The sequence below is a fragment of the Bubalus kerabau genome, chromosome 10, assembly GCF_029407905.1.
Source record: "Bubalus kerabau isolate K-KA32 ecotype Philippines breed swamp buffalo chromosome 10, PCC_UOA_SB_1v2, whole genome shotgun sequence".
NCBI classification, from domain to species: domain Eukaryota; kingdom Metazoa; phylum Chordata; class Mammalia; order Artiodactyla; family Bovidae; genus Bubalus; species Bubalus kerabau.
In genome coordinates, this window is record NC_073633.1 from 91,404,658 (window position 1) to 91,426,851 (window position 22,194).

Here is a 22,194-nt window from a genome sequence, read left to right on the forward strand (position 1 = left end):
TGTCTGACTCTTTGCAACCCCATGGACTGTAGCCTACCAGGTTCCTCCATCCATGGGATTTTCCAGGCAAGAATACTGGAGTGGGTTGCCATTTCCTTCTCCAGGAGATCTTCCCGACCCAGGGATTGAACCTGGGTCTCCTGCATTGTAGGCAGACGCTTCACCGTCTGAGCCACCATTTAATTAAAGCACTTTAATAATATTAGTTATTTTTGAGTAGTGAGATTTCTCTACACTTTTTTTTTTTTTGAAATAAGAGTAATGTGATTCAACTTGCAATTTAGAAAGATAAATCTGCTAACACTGTGAAGAGACTCAATACTGTGAAGAGACCCAAGAGGGAAGAATACCAGAGATAAGAAGATGAGTTAGGACACTAACCCAGTCATCAGGTTAGAAATGATAAAAGCTGTGAGTATGGAGAGACAGGGGCCAGATTTGAGAAATTTTAAAAACAAAGAGCCCACAGAACAAGACCAAAAAACGTATGCCCACAAGGATTAAGTAAGCAGCATAAACTGAGTTTAATGGGCCAGTACAAGCCCACAAGGTGGCAAACAGCAAGCTCATAAAGGATTCCCTCTTAAACAATAAAAGAACATTTTTAAAATTTACTGTGAAGTTCTTAATTAAACAAAGGTAATATCAAGCCATAAAATCTGTCCATATGACATCAAGGAATAGAAAGTAATAAAGGTCTGTTTCTAGATAACACCTTCTGAAGGAAAAAGGCAAGGCAAAGTTCACAACTTATAAAGTAGGAAAGTGTTAATTGTATATGCACAGTAGCTGATGTCAAGAGTATGTGAATACTCACTTCATTAAATAAGTGAGAATACAGGTCCACTGGGAATACAGACTCATTTAGAATTGGATTTTCTTGGACCATTCTAGGTAGTGGTCAGAGAAAACAGGTTCTTGGGCAGGTCCTGCTCCAGAAGCCTGACCCTCTTCCTTTGCCACACATTCAAGATAATATCCCCCTGCTTCAAAAGGATCAAGTAGCTTAGGCCCAAACACCAGGCAGATAAAGCAATTAAGAATTTAAGGAACAGAGTTCACCTGGAAGAAGAAACAAATAGGTGCTATCAAACAGAATGAAGGCACTAACAATTAGAACTAAGCAAATGGCATCTGCACAATAAATTTGGCTCTCAGTTTTCCGGAAGCCAAGATTAAGAAAGAAACAAGTTGGGCTATACATCATTTGTTTACTGATGAAAGCTCACAAATTTATCTTCAGAGATTAATTTTCCTGGAACTAAATGAGAAGAACAATTTATCAGGAAGGTCCTTGTGAAAAGACTGTGACCAATATTAGACTTTCCACTTTCAAACATGGCCTGGCTAAAGATACAAATATTAAGACAACTGAGACGGATCCTTTTAGTGACCCGCCATAACATCTACCTGATCTAATGCAGAGGCAGGACCTGAAGGAACTGGGTGAAAGCTCCTGAGCCCCAGGCCTCCATCCTCTAGCACCATCCTAGGTCCTCTGGCTGCCCTGGGAAATCTTAGCCTTACGAAAAGTTGCAAGAAGGCTGGGACTACTTTTGGCCACTTACTGCTGCTGTAAGTGTGTGTGTGTGTGTGTGTGTGTGTGAATGTCAGGAAAAGATATCTTAAAATAATACTACCCATCCAGATCTTGGGTTCTAATTACCAATAATTACCTTTTATTCTTCAATAAAAGGCCCCCTTGGAGAAACAGCTGAATCCAGGACTGGGGCAAGAAACACACAAGATGAGCCCGGGGCATCTTGTAGTGCCAGGAAGTAGAGAAGCGCTCAAAAACAAACCAAGACAAAAAACGCCAATGGGGTATGTCAAAGGGACACATGAATTGAACGAAAGGACACCCAAAAACCAAAGCTGAAACAATCTGAGCAACAGAATAAAGTAGTACTGGACTGTAATGCAGAGTATAAAATAAACAGCCATGAATCCATACTGACATAAATGAACAAACAAAGAAGCAGGGGAGAATAGAAAAATCTCCCGTGAAGAACACTCTCAAATAATTTATGTAGAGACAACATCCTTAAGGAGGTCGAGCATAACTCCCCACTCAAGTGTGGGCCGTACACAGTGACTTCCTTCCAAAGAGTGCAGTACAGAAGGGGAGGAACTTGAGAAGCCTGACAGACACGACCTCTGCCACATGATCAAGGTCAATACAACTGTGATAATTCATGTTGACAGCATGCTCCTGTATGTTCCATACGGTATGACGAAAATGACACTTTACTTTTGTGTTCTTCCTTCCCCAAACCCATAATTCCAGGTTTCATCACAGGGAAAACATGAGATGAACTCTAACAGAGGGGTCTCTTATAACATACTTGACTGCTGCTGCTGCTGCTGCTAAGTCACTTCAGTCGTGTCCGACTCTTTGCGACCCCATAGACGGCAGCCCACCAGGATCCCCCGTCCCTGGGATTCTCCAGGCAAGAACACTGGAGTGGGTTGCCATTTCCTTCTCCAATGCATGAAAGTGAAAAGTGAAAGTGAAGTCGCTCAGTCGTGTCCGACTCTTAGCGACCCCATGGACTGCAGCCTGCCAGGCTCCTCCATCCATGGGATTTTCCAGGCAAGAGTACTGGAGTGGGGTGCCGTTGCCTTCACATACTTGACTAGTATGCCTCAAAACTCAAATGGCTGTCAGAAACAAGGAAAATCTGAGAAACTGTAATAATCTAGAGGAGCCCAAAGAAATATGACTAAACGTTACATATCAAGGATGAGATCCTGTGACAGGAAAACATTAGGTTAAAAACTAAGGAAATCTGAATAAAGTACAGACTTCAGTTAATAATGATGTATAGATACTTGTTCATTCCTGTGACAAATGTACCATACAACAGGGGGAACTGGGTGTGGGGTACCTGGGAACTCCATTATCTTCACTGTTTTTCTGGAAATCTAAAACTGTTCTAAGATAAAAAGCTTATTTTAAAAATACTATTGAGAAGAATGAAGTCAAACATACATACACATATACCTCCAGAGTCTTTAGAAATTTATAATCAAAGTCAAGCAAGCAAACAAACACTTTCATTTACTTATGTTGTGTGTTAGTTGCTGAGTCGTGTCTGACTCTTTGCAACCCCACGAACTGTACCCGGCAGGCTCCTTTGCCCATGGAACTCTCCAGGCAAGGATACTGGCGTGGGTTGCCATTCCCTTCTTGTGGTATCTTCCCGACCCAGGGATCAAACCCGGGTCTCCTGCCTTGCAGGCAGATTTGCCACTGTCTGAGCCACCAGGATGTATTTAAACACAAACAGGTAATTCAGACAGGTCTATACCTACTCTTGTAAAGTGACATATTGTCTGTGGGGAAGGTGGCAAGGCTGTGTCTTTCTACTGGCACAGTTCACACACTGCTTTCATTTGCTGAATCAGCTCCATACACCACTCAGGCCATAGCAGCAGAGGGCAATCAACTTGCAGCTTGAGTGTAGTTGGTGAAATTTTGAAAATGTAATTTCCTTCATACAGGCTCCTACCCTGCACTGTCTTCCTTAGGTTTATGATCAGTCTGTGGTATAATACTGAGTACACAAAGTGTACAAGTCATTTTAAGGATAAACATCAACCTTGTAGCTTCTGAACAACTAAGGAATTCAGAAACAACCAAGTCCCTATTCATTGAACAAAATGAACCAAACATATAGAACCAAATGAACCCTATAGAATGAACCAAATGAACCCTATACAATGTATAGAGAAGCTCTATACATCGCACAAAAATGAACCAAAAGAGAAACACCTACCTTTCTCTCCCTCTGAGAGACAGTAGAGCACAGTAGTTAGACTGAAGGTTCCAGAGTCAAACTGCAAGTTGATGTTCAAGTCACAGTTGTGCCACTTACTAGCTGTAAAGCCCTGGGTATGTTCCTTGACCTCTCTGTGCCTCATATGTAAAATAAGGACAAGAGTAAGTACTTCATGAGGTTATTGTTAGAATTAAACATTTAGGTAACTAACCATACTTCCAATCTAAAAGTGCTAATGGATGGCAAACTAGATAAAGTAGTCTACATTGACTAAACCCAGGGATGACTAGGGCCAACATGGTTGTTACATGAAAAAGGAAAAGACAGGTAAACCCAAAGGAAGCTGCAGGAAGATTTAGAAACTGAAGGGATACAAAGTACCTGCCAAAGCAGGTACTTGGTTTGTTAATGCAGCACTTTAACAAAACATGTTAAAAGGATTCAAGGGATTAGATCTGATAGAGTGCCAGAAGAACTATGAACAGAGGCTCGCGACATTGTACAGGAGGCAGTGATCAAGAAAAAAGTGATCCCCAAGAAAAAAGAAATGCAAAAAGGCAAAATGGTCATCTGAGGAGGCCTTACAAATAGCTTAGAAAAGAAGAGAAGCTAAAGGCAAAGGAGAAAAGGAAAGATACACCCATCTGAATGCAGAGTTCCAAAGAATAGCAAGGAGAGATGAGAAAATCTTCCTCAGTGATCAAAGCAAAGACACAGAGGAAAACAAAAGAATGGGAAAGACTAGAGATCTCTTCAAGAAAATTAGAGATACCAAGGGAACATTTCCGGAGAAGGCGATGGCACCCCACTCCAGTACTCTTGCCTGAAAAATCCCATGGATGGAGGAGCCTGGTGGGCTGCAGTCCATGGGGTCGCTAAGAGTCGGACATGACTGAGCGACTTCACTTTCACTTCTCACTTTCATGCATTGGAGAAGGAAATGGCAACCCACTCCAGTGTTCTTGCCTGGAGAATCCCAAGGACGGGGGAGCCTGGTGGGCTACCGTCTATGGGGTCGCACAGAGTTGGACACGACTGAAGCAACTTAGCAGCAGCAAGGGAACATTTCATGCAAAGATGGGCTCAATAAAGGACAGAAATGGTATGGACCTAACAGATGCAGAAGATACTAAGAAGAGGTGACAAGAATACACAGCAGAACTATACAAAAAAGATCTTCATGACCCAGATAACCATGATTGTGTGATCACTCACCTACAGCCAGACATCCTGGAATGCGAAGTCAAGTGGGCCTTAGGAAGCATCACTACGAACAAAGTTAGTGGAGGTGAAGGAAGTCCAGTTGAGCTATTTCAAATCCTAAAAGATGATGCTATAAAAGTGCTGCACTCAGTATGTCAGCAAGTTTGGAAAACTCAGCAGTGGCTACAGGCCTGGAAAAGGTCAGTTTTCATTCCAATCCCAAAGAAAGGCAATGCCACAGAATGTTCAAACTACCGCACAATCGCACTCATCTCACATGCTAGCAAAGTAATGCTCAAAATTCTGCAAGCCAGGTTTCAACAGTACATCAACCATGAACTTCCAGATGTTCAAGCTGGATTTAGAAAAGCCAGAGGAACCAGAGATCAAATTGCCAACATCCGCTGGATTACAGAAAAAGCAAGAAAGTTCCAGAAAAACATCTACTTCTGCTTTACTGACTACACTGAGGCCTTTGTGTGGATCACAACAAACTGTGGAAAATTCTTCAAGAGATGGGAATACCAGACCACCTTACCTGCCTCCTGAGAAATCGGTATGCAGGTCAAGAAGCAACAGTTAGAACCAGACATGGAACAAGGGACTGGTCCCAAATTGGGAAAGGAGTACGTCAAGGCTGTCTACTGTCACCCTGCTTATTTAACTTACATGCAGAGTACATCATGAGAAATGCTAGGCTGGATGAAGCACAAGCTGGAATCAAGATTGCTGGGAGAAATATCAGTAACCTCAGATATGCAAATGACACCACCCTTATGGCAGAAAGTGAAGAACTAAAGAGCCTCTTGATGAAAGTGAAAGAGAAGACTGAAAAAGTTGGCTTAAAACTCAACAGTCAAAAAACTAAGATCATGGCATGATGGTCCCATCACTTCATGGCAAATAGATGGAGAAACAATGGAAACAATGACAGACTTTATTTTCTTGGGTTCCAAAATCAATGCAGGTGGTGACTGCAGCCATAAAATGAAAAGACACTTGTTCCTTGGAAGAAAAGCTATGACCAACCTAGACAGCATGTTAAAAAGTAGAGATGTTAGTTTGCTGACAAAGGTCCTTCTAGTCAAAGTTATGGTTTTTCCAGTAGTCATGTACGGATGTGAGAGCTGGACTATAAAGAAAGCAGAGAGCCAAAGAATTGATGTTTTCGAACTGTGGTGTTGGAGAAGACTCTTGAGAGTCCCGTGGACTGCAAGGAAATCAAACCAGTCCATCCTAAAGGAGATCAGCCTGAATTTTCATTGGAAGGACTGCTGCTGAAGCCCAAACTCCTTACTTTGGCCAGCTGATGACTCACTGGAAAAAACCCAGATGCTGGCAAAGACTGAGGGCAGGAGGAGAAGGGGACAACAGAGGATGAGATGGTTGGATGGTATCACCGACTCAATGGACATGAGTTTGAGCAAACTCCAGGAGTTGGTGACAGACAGGGAAGCCTGGTGTGATGAAGTCCATGGGGTTGCAAAAAGTCGGACACGACTGAGCAACTGAAGTGAACAACGCAGGTATTCAATTAATCATTTTAGCTGCTACCAGGCCACAGTAAGAAGTATCAGACTACTTCAGCAATTCCTGCATGTGTTTTACTGATAAGTAATAAACACGAAGGACTCAACAACATTAAGTTTGGGGGAGGAGAAGAGAGGACTGTGGATGCATATATAATGATCAGAGGTGGCAAGTCCATACGTTTCAGTTTGTAAGAGTTCACGCTGAATCTAAAGCTGTAGGGTCTATTTCTCTAATGGGAGAGAACACCAAATCACCAAAGATGCTGTAGTTTTACACTAGAAAAGTAGTATCAGAAATACTTCCAAGAGGCTATATACAAAGAATATGGATGACTCTGATAGCCTAGCAGCTGTATTTAAAACAAATTTACTCTGATCTTTCAAACAAGATTAAGTATGAAGTCTACCAACAGCATCCCTGAAATCAAAGGACATCTAGATTTTACCCAGAACAAAGTCAAACTTAGAAGGCCATAAGCAGCATCTAGCAACACTAAATTCTTTCAAATTTCCAACACAACTCAGCAATGGCATAGCATAGCACAGAAGTGACGTTTAAAGAAGCTTCTGAAGTACTGAAAACTAGACATGGAAAATTTCCAGGCAGTGGTATGATAATGGATAGATGCTCTCTTCCTGATTTCATCAGCATTTACTGTATTAACTCAACACAGGCAATACGTCATTATTGACTGGGGGGGTGGGAGTGAGGGGGAGTGCAGGGTAGGCGGGAGAGAAAGAGAGGGAGGAAGGGAAGGGGAATGAGAAGGAAAGACCAGTTGCTGCCCTAACAATACTGCTGCGGGGGTGAAGCCAGATCAAATGTTTTTTTTCATACTGTTCCAAAGTTATTTACGGTAAAAACCTCCAGTGTGACCCTTTCAGGCACAAACAAAGCCTTGTTCTTTCTTAACAACTAGTCCCTTGATTTCCCACAAGTTGTGTAGAACAATGAGGTTGGGGGCACAGGATAAAGCAGATGACATCAACCTCCCTCAAGTCGGAGGCTTGTTTGGGAGCCCAAATTCTGGTCTGTGGCCAGCTGGCTGATTTCACAGAAGGCTCCACTGTCCAGGCTGCGAGGCTGCATATGCATATGGGGGCCACAGCTCAGGATCAACCACCAGTCAGCGACTCACACAAGAAACAGTAAAGAAGCCACTGCACCCTGCTAGATTACCTTTAGAAATCAGTTCCCCTTCCCTAGAAACATGAGAAGTCATCATAAAGACATGATACAGAAATTTCAAATTCTAAGCAGCCCCCTTCTCTAGATGACTTGAAAAGAGAGAAGGCTGTGGACAAATGTCGAATGAGAGAGGTTTAAATGAAGTAATGTTGTTTAACTTTTATGGAGATAGAAACACACAATCAGGTTTTAATTTAAATCTAGAAATTAGTATATAATACACAAAATAAACTAGATTTTAATATCATTACATTTTAATGTACCAATCAGCCTTCTGTACTAAACCATCTATTTCTTGATCTGTTTCTAATCCACTGGATAACAGTCACATCAAATGTAAATTTGAGAAAGATGTATTTTTCTTAAGAGAAAAAGATCAGCCCTCAGCATAGACAACAGTAATCATGAGCTGAAGCGTTAACTACTCCAAATAAGATCAATTAAATGTGTAGTGCACATGAGTGCTCACACGTGCGCACACACACACACACACACAATCTTTTCATACAGCTTTTAGTGGTGGAAAAAATTATAGACCAATGGTTTCCCAATGGCCAAGGTTCTTCTTGATCATTTTTAGGCTTAAACTGTGATAGGCCTATGACTCAACGCTGAACTTTCCAAATGATCTTGTTTGGCTTCCTCATCTGTAAGCTAGCTGGGAAACACTGGGACCATATCTGAGTGTAATAGCCAAATAAAAAATAATCTCATTTGGCAAAATGAATTATTAATAGCAACAGGACTCTTGAAGAATGACAATAAGAAAAAAGTTAGACCAATTGGATTATTTGGAAGAAGCTAAAAATGTCTAAGTGACCTAAATTATTACCATTAGGCTTTTCTTTCTTTTCTGGTGATGATTATGACCTCTCCTCACAACTGCTTTCTCTTTTTTCTGTAACGTATTTCCAAAGTATAAATCACCCTTAGGCAATAACTCATCTCATCCCCTAAAATTAATTCATCCTCCAATTTTCACTATTAACACGGATTCCAAAGAACAATGGATACTGGAATCTCTATCTTTATGAAAATGTAGTTTGTAACTCACAGATTCTGAGTCCCTACAACAGGCTTTTATTGTGGACCTGAAGTATGAGAAAACTTCTATGTTCACTCTGCATAATGGGCTGGTATTTCCTGCTTGAATTCTGTGCAGCAATCTTTAAATCTGAAACTATTTAGCCTGATTTAGCCTCATTTTATGAAACGAGTAGGGAAGGGATAACCTCAATTGGAAATCGCAACAGAAAACACATCCCAATATGGGCCTGAAGAAGAAATCTTTGCAACATAGTCCCACCCATCATTTCAATCTACTTCTCTCTCTGTTCAGAAAGGCCTTGGCTGGGGCTTCCCTGGTAGCTCAGTGGTAAAGACTCTGTCTGCCAACTGAGGAGACACAGGTTTGATGCCTGATCTGGGAAGATTCCCGCATGCTACCAAGCAACTTAAGCCCACGGGCCACAACTATTGAGCCTGTGCTCTAGAGCCTGGGAGCCGCAACTACTGAAGCCCGTGCGTCCGGTGAAGCCACTGCAAACCAGAGGCCTGCTCACTGTAACCAGAGAGTAGCCCCCACTCCCACGACTGGAGAAAAGACCCAGAACAATCGAAAATTAATTAATTAAATTAAAAAAAAAAAAAGAAAGGCCTTGGCTGGCCACTCAAATACATTTTACCCTATTAACCACTCCTTACCACCTACTGCTTGATTTTCATTATAATCCTTATTACTACATGAGATTTGTCTGTATTTTTTTAAACTTGTATTTTGTCTTTGTTCTCACTAGAGGTCAAGGACCTGTCTGCTATGCATGCCTATAACCCCAGCTATGTCTGGCATTTGTACTAAGTATTAAATATTTACTGAATGAATGGGAAAATCACAAAACTTCAGAATTACTCATTAAAATGCTCTTTATCTGTCACTGCAATGACACAGGGAGAGGAAGTCAGATAGGCAATTCAATTTTCATCTACTAGAGAGAAAAGCAAAGCACTAATATCTATGGCCCGCTGCAGTAAGCCCTGCACAATAAAGAGCTCACCTCCACTAGCCCTTCTAATAATTCTACGAACACTATCATCCCCATCTTACATATAAGAGACTCAAAGAGAAAGGTTAAGTAATTCCCCTAAGACCATACCCCCTTTAAATGGTGGAGCTGATGGGATCTGAATCCAAATCTGTCTGACTCCAGACCCAAGTTCAATAAGACTGAATATTTAACTCAGTTGTACAATAATGCCTACACAGTAGGCATGACATTACTTTCCATTACTGGGGAAGCACACAGGAGAGGTGTACAGGTAAAGACTGGTCCCCGTTAAGAGAACACTGTGCTCAAAAAACTGCAAGGTATTCAGAATGGCTACAGTGAGGAGTAGGAGGAGACAAGTGAAGAGGAAAAGATCAGAGATGAGATTAGGACAGTGCCAATTCATTTGTTCATTCATTCCTTAGGCTGAAGTCCTACTATGTACCATCCACTGTATTCATTTCAGTTCAGTTGCTTAGTTGTGTCTGACTCTCTGCGACCCCATGAATCGCAGCACGCCAGGCCTCCCTGTCCATCACCAACTCTCAGAGTCCACCCAAACTCATGTGCATCGAGTCGGTGATGCCATCCAGCCATCTCGTTCTCTGTCGTCCCCTTTTCCTCCTGCCCCCCAACCCCTCCCAGCATCAGGGTCTTTTCCAATGAGTCAACTCTTTGCATGAGGTGGCCAAAGTATTGGAGTTTCAGCCTCAGCATCAGTCCTTCCAATGAACACCTAGGACTGATATCCTTGGATGGACTGGTTGGATCTCCTTGCAGTCCAAGGGACTCTCAAGAGTCTTCTCCAACACCACAGTTCAAAAGCATCAATTCTTCAGCACTCAGCTTTCTTCATAGTCCAACTCTCGCATCCATACATGACTATGGAAAAACCATAGCCTTGACTAGATGGACCTTTGTTGGCAAAGTAGTATCTCTGCTTTTTAATATGCTATCTAGGTTGGTCATAACTTCCCTTCCAAGGAGTAAGCATCTTTCAATTTCATGACCGCAGTCACCATCTGCAGTGATTTTGGAGCCCAGAAAAATAAAGTCTGACACTGTTTCCACTGTTTCCCCATCTATTTCCCATGAAGTGATGGGACCAGATGCCATGATCTTCGTTTTCTGAATGTTGAGCTTTAAGCCAACTTTTCCACTCTCCTCTTTCACCTTCATCAAGAGGCTTTTTAGTTCCTCTTCACTTTCTGCCATAAGGGTGGTGTCATCTGCATATCTAAGGTTATTGATATTTTTCCCGGCAATCTTGATTCCAGCTTGTGCTTCTTCCAGCCCAGCGTTTCTCATGATGTACTCTGCATAGAAGTTAAATAAGCAGGGTGACAATATACAGCCTTGACGTATTCCTTTTCCTATTTGGAACCCATCTGTTGTTCCATGTCCAGTTCTAACTGTTGCTCCCTGACCTGCATATAGGTTTCTCAAGAGGCAGGTCAGGTGGTCTGGTATTCCCATCTCTTGAAGAATTTTCCACAGTTTATTGTGATCTACACAGTCAAAGGCTTTGGCATAGTCAATAAAGCAGAAATAGATGTTTTTCTGGAACTCTCTTGCTTTTTCCATGATCCAGCGGATGTTGGCAATTTGATCTCTGGTTCCTCTGCCTTTTCTAAAACCAGCTTGAACATCTGGAAGTTCATGGTTCACGTATTGCAGAAGACTGGCTTGGAGAATTTTGAGCATTACTTTACTAGCATGTGAGATGAGTGCAATTGTGCGGTAGTTTGAGCATTCTTTGGCATTGCCTTGCTTTGGGACTGGAATGAAAACTGACCTTTTCCAGTCCTGTGGCCACTGATGAATTTTCCAAATTTGTTGGCATATTGAGTGAAGCACTTTCACAGCATCATCTTTCAGGATTTGAAATAGCTCAACTGGAATTCCATCACCTCCACTAGCTTTGTTGGTAGTGATGCTTTCTAAGGCCCACTTGACTTCACATTCCAGGATGTCTGTATTAGACACAGGCATTTCAATGACGATTCAGACACAGGCTCTGCTCAAGCTTAAAGTCTACCTGAGGAGATGGGTAAACACTGAACTACAAGGCAGAGTGATATATGGTAACACTCATGTATTCACTGGACATTAAGGTGCTCCGTGACAGGAGGATGATGAATGAGACAGGTTTATCAAGACACTACATTCACAAATATCCTTCTAAGAGAGACTGTCTCAATCAGGGCAATAGCTAAATGCCAAGCCCAGGTGACCAACTTTTGCAGAAAGTATCCATTTCTCCAAACCGTGGCTGCTTAAACCAGGGGTGGATATATGACCAAAAGGAAGATAATTAACAGGCTGTCTGGAGACCTAGAATATGGCCTGGGATATAAAAAGAAGCTGAACCACTCAGATCCTTGCACACTGGAGTTGCCCCTCAGAAGGTAAAATGATGCATAGAGAGAATTCTTGAGGCAGAGTCTGGGCAGTGAGTGGTCAAACTTTAAGAGAAAGCAGAACTAAGTGGACAGAGGCTATGAAAAAGTTCGCAAATTGTGCTAAGGAGTGTGATCAAGCTCACATATAGGTTCTGCAGCCTGCACAATATATTAAACTTTTAAAAATGACACCTGACTTATGGTCTCTAAAATACCATGCCTCACAAAAAGGAACCACAACTTCTTGGAGGAACAGCTGCATCCAAGTCAGGGGTTTGACCACAAAAGAGGGAAGCCATCAAAGTCCAACAGGATTGGGTCAAAAAGATCCAGGAGCCAAAGGGACAAGTGCACATAAAGAATGACTGCAACTGACTAAAACAAGCACTCCCAAAATGGAAGTAAACAACAATAAAAATGATCTCAGTATAATACTTAAAACAACAGCCTTCTTCAGACTATAGTGGAAATGACAAGAGCAACAACTACTTGCTGTGAAAACCAACAATAAAAAGGAATGAACTGTGCACTAAGCCCAACTTTCCTTCCTGAATTATAAATTTTAGAGTAACCAAATGGCTTTACGTGATGCATTTCTTAGGAGTAATTCCAGCTAGTAAATACGAAATGAACAATTAGAAAATCATCATTTCACAATCTTAATGAAACAATATACCCATATAAATCATCAATAGCTTCACAAGTTAAAGATTAATTGGCAGCTTTACATTAGAGGCTCCAGACTGTTACCAACTTCGTAGGCAGGATAATGTTCCCAACCCCCAAAAAGATGTCCATATCCTTATTTCCAGAACTTGTGAATATGTGATTCTATGTGGCAAAAAGGCGTTTGCAGATGTGAATTAAATTAAGGGTCCTTATATGGGAAAGAAAGAAGTAGCAGAGTCAGAGGAGATGAGACGATAGAAGCTGAGAAGGGAGAGAGGTTTGGGTGGGAGAATGGGGGAGAGAGGTTTGGGTTGGAGAAAGGAAGAGAAAGTTTTGGAGATACCATGCTTCTGGCTTTGAAGATGGAGGAAGGGGTCACCAGTCAAGGAGCGCAGGTGGCCTCTAGAAGTTGGAAATGGCAAGTAAATGGATTCTCCCCTAGAGCCTGCAGAAGGAACACAGTCCTGTTGACACTTTGATTTTAGGACTTCTGAACTCTAGAACTGGAAGATAAATGTGTGCAGTGAGCCACCAGTGAAAGTCGCTCAGTTGTGTCCGATTCTTTGTGACCCCATGGACTATATAGTCCATGGGATTCTCCAGGCCAGAATACTGGAGTGGGTAGCCTTTCCCTTCTCCAGGGGATCTTCCCAACCCAGGGATCAAACCCAGGTGTCCCACATTGCAGGCGGATTCTTTACCAGCTGAGCCACAAGGGAAGCCCAAGAATACTGGAGCGGGTAGCCTATCCCTTTCTCCAGTGGATCTTCCTGACCCAGGAATAGAACCGGGCTCTCTTGCATTGCAGGTGGATTCTTTACCAGCCGAACTACCAGTGAGCCACTAAGTCCATGATAATTTGTTTATAGCAGCAGTTGGACTTTAATACACACACTGAATCTACTGATCTACCTTAGCAGCACCAAGGGGCACAAAAGTGCTGTGTGCAGTGCCATGATGTCACATGAGGTACACAATACCACTCGTGAAGTAACCTCACATAAACCCGAATCTAGTTACCTATTTATAGTTGATTACTTTTACAAGAACATGGGGGACAGACTCGTCGAATGACACCTCAAGGAAGCAGAGACAGACCTACAATGTAGGACATGATTTAAGGACTACTGACCCCAACAATATAATTTCAAGCATATAAAAAAAAGGGAGCTGGGGAAGAGAGAGTGAAACTATTGTAGATTAAAGAGACTTGAGAGATACAACAAATTAATTTTAAATAGCTATTTTTGAGACAAGTGGAGAAATTTGAGTATGAAGTGGGTAGGTGGCTCAGCGGTAAAGAATCCGCCTGCCAATGCAGGAGATGTGGGTTTGATCCCTGACTTGGGAAGATCCCCTGGAGGAAGAAATGGCAACCTACTCCAGAATTCTCACCTGGGAAAGCCCATGGACATAGAAGCCTAGAGGGCTACAGTACATGGGGTCACAAAAGAGTCAGATACAATTTAGTGCCTAAACATCAATCAATTATTAGACAGCATTAAGGAACTATTGTTAACTTTGCAAGGCATGAAAATAGCCACATAACATTGTGATTAAGCTCGTATTTTTAAAGAGATTCATCCTGAAGTATGAAAGACTGACACACCATGATTATTTAGACTTTAGTTTAAAACGACTCAGCATAAAATGAGAAGGGAGAAGCAGTTAAGATGAAATAAGTGTGACACGATTCCGATAATCTGGGTAATGTGTACACATGGTGGACAGACTGTACTCTTCTCTATAAAAAAACAAATGCCAAGACCAACTTGAATTAGTTGGTGATATTTTAAAATCAAGAGCTTTCGCTTAAAAATCCGGATTTCTAACTTCATTTGAAAAACCAGATGTGGCAACAGGTCCACATCAAGAGATAAGTACTGACTATTCCAAACTGACAGTTTCCACTACTACCAGTTATCCCTCATTTATCAATCACGGCTGCTATTTTTCTTATAGCTGGCCCAATTCATTCATTTTTGTTACCTACTTGGCATCCAGGTGAAGGACCTCGGAGGCAGTCTGAGTAAGCTGGCCAGTAGCAAGAGAACAGAGCAGACAGAGGATGAGATGGTTGGATGGCATCACCGACTCAATGGACATGAGTCTGAGAAAACTCTGGGGGATGGTGAAGGACTACGGGGAGGCCTGGTGTGCAGCAGTTCATGGTGTTGCAGAGTCGGGCCTGACTTAGAAATAAACAACCACAAAGCAAGAGAACAGAGCAGATGTGGCGAGAGCAAGTGTGTGATGGTAAAATGGTAGCGTGTAGATACAGATTCCTGCTGCTGAGGTCCCTTCAGCAGCCTTGGATATAAATGTAATTCCTGTAAGAACCTGCTATATTATATGCTTCCTGTATTAAGTGCTTACTAGAATCAAGGCAGTATGCTTGACATTCAGAAAAAAATGAACACGAAAATAATTACTGCCCTCACGATACTAATAGTCTAATGAGGAAGACAAGATATAATACTAGTTACACTGTAAGATTAAAATAAACTGAGTTTAGGGTACTGTTCAGGGTGGCTCATATATAAAATGCAAAGGGGAGTGATGACAAAGTACATAAAGCTTCAAGAACAGATCATGAAGAGTGCTACAGAGTATGTTGGAAAATTTAAACTTTACCAGGTAAAGAATAGTTAAGGTTTTAAATCATAAGTACAAATCAGAGGAGCAACACTAGAGACGAGAGTATACTCTCTTTCATTGCTCAAATTCTTTGATTCTATGCCCTACACCCTTTGAAGAGCCAGAAGCAGGACCCCCAAAATACTGTATCTAAGCCTATAAAATTATGCCATCATTCCTTTCTTGGCCAGAGAGAAGTTTGGGGCCTGAAGAGAATAACAAAAGTCTGGGTCATGGTGCAACAGTGGTGAAAATAGTTTGTATCTCTCAAAGTTTAAATAATCTGCATCTGTTAACCACTGTGCATACTCAGTCGCTTTAGTCACGCCCAACTCTTTGTGACTGTAGGCCCCACCAGGCTCCTCTGTCTGTGGGATTCACCACACAAGAATACTGCAGTGAGTTGCCATGCCCTTCTCTAGGAAATCTTCCTGACCCAGGGATCCAACCCTCACTTCCAGAGTCTCCTACACTGCAGGTGGATTCTTTACCCTTTGACCCACCAAGGAGGCCATCTGTTACCACTAATGGGTTCCAATACTTACAAATAAACTATGGTTTTATTACACCCAAAGCTCTAATATAGTGTAAAAATGTTTCTTCCTGTCTGGGTTCAAGACCCCTCCTGTTAAAAACAAAAACCAGGTGCTTCTAGTGAATGAATAAAATTACCTAAAATACAATCAAATATTGACAGATATTAAACACATTAACGCTTCAAAGATCAGGTCTGGTCATCCCAAATCAATATGGGACCAAACCGGCACTACAGTAATACTTGCCACCATCCAAGAGTATCACTGAAATTTACAGAAAACTTGGCCAAGCCCAGACTCTGGGGAACCAGAAAGGAAAGGACTAGAGACTGAGACCGTTTTGTCACCAAAAATCGACTTTAATCAATCACAGGAATGACAAATAAAAGACACGTTGAGAATATGATTGCAGCAGTTTTCTGTCACCTTACTTAACTCCCAACCTAAGAATCCACTTCAGCTCTGACACCAACTCTATTACCTTTCTGAGCCTCAGTTTTATCATGTGTAAAATGAGGCTAAACAGTACTTAGTTCTTAGGGTAGTGTGCGAACTAAACGCTAATATGTGTACAGCAGCACGGGACCTGAACACAGCTGATGCTCAAGAAATAAAGCTTTTTATTATTCACAGTAAATCTGATTCCATTTTTTCCCTGCAGGTATCAATGTCTTATGATGATGATCCCAACAAATAATCAGCCTCCAAAGACTTCTTTGAAGACCCCTAGTTACCAGTTCAAGGTACCTAAAACCAAAACTGGAACAAGACCACAAGGACCCAAAGTCAAGGCCGCGGCCGCTCAGCGATCACCACATCCGCCAAGGCCCTGGCGGGCCCTCTAAAGGGTTCCCGGCTTCGGTGCGCGGTTCCCAGTCCCGCCCCGCGACCGCCAACGAGCGGGGTGAGGGGGCGGTCTCGACGGCGCGCCCTTCGCGCTCCGCGGGGCCAAGCCGGCCCTCCAGACCTCCGCCCGCCCGACTCCCCGATCCTCGGCCACCTCGCCGGCGCCTGCGGTTTCCCCTCCCCGCCCCGCCCCGCGCCGCACCTTGAGATGGGTGCGCAGGCCGCCGGCGCCCCCAGACTGGTCGGTGATCTCGTATGCGCCCGTCACCAGCAGGTCCTTGTGGATCTCCTCGCGGAGGCACTTGCGGGAGTTAACGGGCAGGTGGAAGGAGATGGCGAGGACCGAGCTGGGGCCGAGCAGGAGTAGCAGCAGCAACGCGAACGGGCAAGGGCCACGCTGAGCCTGTGGGCCTGAGGAGCCAGACATGGTGCCGGAGACTGTTCGCCGCCCTGGGCCTCGATCGCGCCGGAACCGGGAGGGCCCACGGAACTCACCTCTGACCTTCTCAAAGTCGCTGGCGCCATTTTGGAGACTGGCACATTGACTGGGGAGGGGGGGGATGTATTAGTAAACCTTTATAAAGTGAAGAAGGGATATGATACTACGTCATGCCCACAAATTAAAGTGGTTAAATGAGATTTTTCTAGGGGTTTCCAAGAAAAGTTTCATTTTTATTAAGCTCAGTGCCTGCTCAGTCGGCCATAGCAAGTACGGGCAGCTCAGGAAGTAATTTTCTTTTAACTTCCGGAAGTAGCGCCCGCGAGGTTTAAGGTCGGTGATACCATAGCAACCAAGCCCCAATAGGAAACAGCCACACTGCCTATCGCTGGGCCCGCCCACCGACCACCCCGGACCGGCTGTGGGGCGGCCCTAGCACCCTGGTGACAGTTGTTACGTAGAGCACCTAAGAGGAAGACTTCGAGAAGCTGAGGAAAGATTCTACTCTGGCTATTAGGCGAGTGGGGGCCAGAACTTCAGAGAAGTGGTAGAAGTCACCTGGTGAATGTGAGCTGGAGGTGTCCAGTTCGTGGGCCTGAGTGGGGGTTATTTGGGCTGTAGTAACTAATTTCTGAATGTGCATCTTATTTAGCAAATATTGAGCACCTACTCTGTCAGGTAGTATTCAAACTAAATTTGGATTAATATTTAAATTGAATGAACACTGTAGATGGACCTAATGTGGTTTACCAGATAAGAGTTGTATACGGAGGGCAAGTATTGGTGTATTTTAAACGTTTAAAATACCGTCTTACTAGTCATAGCAAGAAAATTTATATAGTAATCATTCATGCTTTCCTGTAATAAATATTTATTGACTGCCTACTGTGTGCCAGACTCTATACCATTCGTACATACTGACATGTTTATTGATTTAACCATTATGGGGATTCAAGGCTGAAAAAAATAGGAAGATGAAAAAAAGTATTTAGTTTGAAATTATCTTACTTTGATTCATGTTTATTGAGCATCTACAGAAATACTCAGAAGGTGGACTGTCTGCACTTAGCAAATTAAATAACTGTTCCGTATTTATAACTTCTTTCAGTCTACCTAGTTTTTCTGGAGCTGAAGTCACACAAACAAAACAAGAACAAACATAAAGGAGCTGTAAAGCATTTTCAGTTCAGTTCAGTTGCTCAGTTGTGTCCAACTGTTTGCAACCCCAAGAACCGCAGCACGCCAGGCCTCCCTGCCCATCACCAACTGCTGGAGTCCACCCAAACCCATGTCCATTGAGTCGATAGTGCCATCCAACCATGTCATCCTCTGTCGTCCCCTTCTCCTGCACTCAATCTTTCCCAGCATCAGGGTCTTTTCAAATGAGTCAGCTCTTCATAAATCATTTTAAAATATGACAAATGTCATATAATAATTATTTTATGAGGTGTCTACTTAGGAACACTTATTTGATTATTTTATCCCTCTTCAAAGAGATGTGATTGCTAATCTACTCATTGGTGGTTTAGTCGCTAAGTTGTGTCTGACTCTTGTGACCCCATGGAATGTAGCCCACCAGGCTCTTCTGTCTGTGGGATTCTCCAGACAGGAATACTGGAGTGGGTTGCCATGCCCTCCTCAAGGGGATCTTCCCAACCCAGGGATCGAACCCAGGTCTCCTAAATTGTAGGCAGTCTCCTGCATTGCCCGCAACTCTTTAACAATTGAGCCACCAGGGACACTCTATTAGTGTGTGCGTCCGAAGTCGCTTCAGTCATGTCTGACTCTTTGTGACCCTGTGGACTGTAACCCACCAGGCTCCTCTGTCCATGGGATTTCCCAGTACATCCTGATAATTTGCATTGGCCTTTTCCTTGCCAGTACATGGAATCAGTACCAAGTCATTATCTAATTCATTGTTTACTCACAGTCCTGAGGCTCTGCTGATCATCAGCAAGAGATTTGCAAACCATAAAAAAAACCCTATGTGTATGTTTTCTTTAGATTTCTTACATTTAAATAATAGCTTATATGTTTTAAAATATTTTCGCACATATTAATTATGTTGGTTGGCACTTTCAAAAACCAGTGTGACATAGGCTGAGCAAATCTTTTGATTTTATAAATGAGGAAACTGAGGTTCTGAGACCCCAAAGAATTCTTGTACCCAAAGTCCCATAGTTTAAAAGTGACAAAGTCAGTCTGAGGGCCTGAACTATCTTTAGAAAGGTGCTATTAATATTATTTATATTTTACAGGTGAAGAAATTATATTTTACTTAGAGAAATTGAGTTACTTTCCTCAGTCACAGCTCTCAAGTCCTTTCCTGTCTCACTTATCCTGGCCCTCAGCTCTTTCCTGTTCCCCACCCCCTCTGCCCCCTCCCTTCCCTCCTTTATATTTTCTCCTTAGTACTCATCACTATCTAATGCTGCATACATTTACTTATTTATCATTAATAATTTAATGATAAATCTGTCTTAATATTGATCTGTCTCCTTAATTAGGATATCTATTTTGTTAGGCGCAGGGATTTTTGTCTATTTTGTTCACTACTTTATTTTCTGAATCTCAAATAGTGCCTGGCACTTAGAAGGCACAATAAATAAAGATTCAAATGAATGCAAGATTAATTCCTTAGCTCCTCGCAGGAGGTCTAACAGCAAATCTATTCCATTATTCCTTAGCTGTTTTCACACAAATTTATTTAATCCATAATGTATTCAAAGTGTAGGATACCACTTCAGTTTCAGCAACAACATGTTTGTTTGTTTTTTAATTGAAAAATGTGTTCTTGTTTCCATACAAAATTACAGGGAAAAAAACAAAAAACTCCCCTCTCTGCTATGTAACTAGAGGGCAGAGTAGATACTCCAGGGAATGAGAACTTTTCAACTCTGCCTCTGTGTTAAATAAGGATTTCCCTGGTGGCTCAGATGGTAAGGAATCTTCCTGCAGTGCAGGAGACATAAAAGATGTGGGTTCGATCCCTGGGTTGGGAAGATCCCCTGGAGAAGGGAATGACAAATAAGGTACCATTTCACATCTCTTTGGGGGAAAGGCCTCATTCTGAATTGGAGAGCAAATGGAAACTGTCCCACAACTAGAGAAAATGTTTTTTTTTTTTTACCCCCTGGCCTCCCAGTGCCCTGCTATCCCATCATCCTGAAACTTCCCCAGCCAGCCTCACCTAAGATTCCTGAAAACCCCACTCCCCCACCCCAGCCTCTGGAGGTGAAGAGATGTCACCAGGACGCACCCTCCACCCAGTCTGTCTTTAAGCCACAGATTTCACAAACTTTCGTTTGTATGAGAGGGAGTTTGTTTAACACACACCTCACTCCAGACGGTGAATCAGAAGCTCTTATTAAAAATCTGCATTTGTAATAAACTTGCTGGGCAGTTCTGTGGTTGGGAGTCTCTGGACGAGCTATGGCCCCTTGATGCCTCCTTCAAGCAGCCTAACCCTCTGGTGTGGCTTGAGGCTCCCCGGCTCCCACGCAGAAGCAGTCAAGGATGCCTACCTCCGGTATCCCTGCCCATTTGCGTGTACAGTCCCACTCACAAAGCTGCATTTGAATAGCTAAAACAAGATGGGTTCTGTGAAGAGACAAGAGTCTTTTGGAAAGCAGTTTGTCATGTGTCATACTCTTTGACCCAGAGAGTGACTCCAAGGATATTTTCTGTGGGTCCTCTAAGTTCTAGAGTCCCCTGGGGAGCTGATCCTGGAAACTCTATGCTGCCCTGTGGGTGATCTCATCCCATCCAGGACTTGAAATGCATCCATAGAGGATAACTCCCAGGTGTGAATCTCCAGCCCTGCCCTCTCCCCTAAACTCCAGTCTGTATCAGGCTCCTGACTTGACATATCTCCACTTGGATGACTAATAGGCAATTCACACTTAACTCTTGATTTGGCCTCTCCCCCTACTCCCAAATCTGCTGCTTTCCCTATCTCAGTAAATGACACCACTTTCTACTTCTTCACTGAGGCCATCCTTGTTTCCTCTTTCTCTTACCCCCCAACCCACACAGAGCCAGTTCATCAGCAAGTCCTATGAGTTCTGTGTCCTAAATATATGCCTATCAGTTTCCACTTCTCTCTGAGCTAGGGATCAGCCAAGTACTGCCCAGCTAGGCAGGCCAAATCCGTCCGGCAGCCTCCTGCTTTTATATTGGCCGGGAGCTAAGAATGGTTTCCACACTTGCAGAGGGTTCTTACAAATGGAGGAGAAGGGTCAGGAGAGAGAGGGGGAGAGGCAGAATGTGTGCAAGAGAGCTTATGTGGCTCACAAAACCTATTTACTATCTGACCCTTTACAGAAAAGTTTTCTTCTCTCACCAAGATAAGACTACAGCCTCCCTCCTGTTGTTTCTGCTTCCATTCTTGTGCCACTATAGCCACACTCCTTAATACACCTCGTGATTTTCCTGAAAAGATGTAAATCAGACCGATCAGAATAAAGCCCAAATACTTTAGCACGTCCCACTGATTGCCACTGCGATCAGTCTCCTGCCTACCTCCCTAATCTCACCTTATTTGATGATCACTTCCTCCTACCTCCCACCCGGTCACTGTCCTGCGGTCCCTGGCCTTCCAAACAGCTGAAGCTTCTACCTGCATCAGGGCCTTTGCACTGAACGCCTACCTGGAACTCTCTTCTCCACACCTTGTCCCATGGGCCTTGGACTCTGAGGCTCCTCCTGCTGTTCAGGTCTCAATTCCAATGTCACCTCCCAGGGAGCCCACCTTACACAAGTAACCCTGTCCCCAGGTTACTTTTGATCATGTGATCTGGTTTTATTATCTATATAGGATGCATGTGCATGCTAAGTGGCTCCAGTCGTGTCCAACTCTTTGCGACCCTATTGGACTCTAACCCGCCAGGCTCCTCTGTCCATGGAGGTCTTGAG

The 22,194-nt window shown here is 43.1% G+C and overlaps 1 protein-coding gene across 2 annotated transcripts in view; it reads right to left on the reverse strand.

The window, feature by feature from the left end:
• The window catches only part of TMED10 (transmembrane p24 trafficking protein 10), a 34,887-nt gene extending 17,446 nt beyond the window's left edge, over nucleotides 1-17,441 (reverse strand). Inside the window, exons 1-2 of one of the 2 annotated variants that reach the window (XM_055538687.1) lie at nucleotides 17,044-17,179; nucleotides 9,473-16,742 (exon numbers count right to left, since the gene is read on the reverse strand). In XM_055538687.1, the coding sequence (XP_055394662.1) occupies nucleotides 10,634-11,743 (1,110 nt within the window). In that variant the 5' untranslated portion in view covers nucleotides 11,744-16,742; nucleotides 17,044-17,179 and the 3' untranslated portion in view covers nucleotides 9,473-10,633. Of the gene's footprint in view, nucleotides 1-9,472; nucleotides 16,743-17,043 lie in introns of those variants that run through there. The other variant, XM_055538688.1, reaches the window with a different exon arrangement.
• Nucleotides 17,442-22,194: the final 4,753 nt, after the last annotated feature.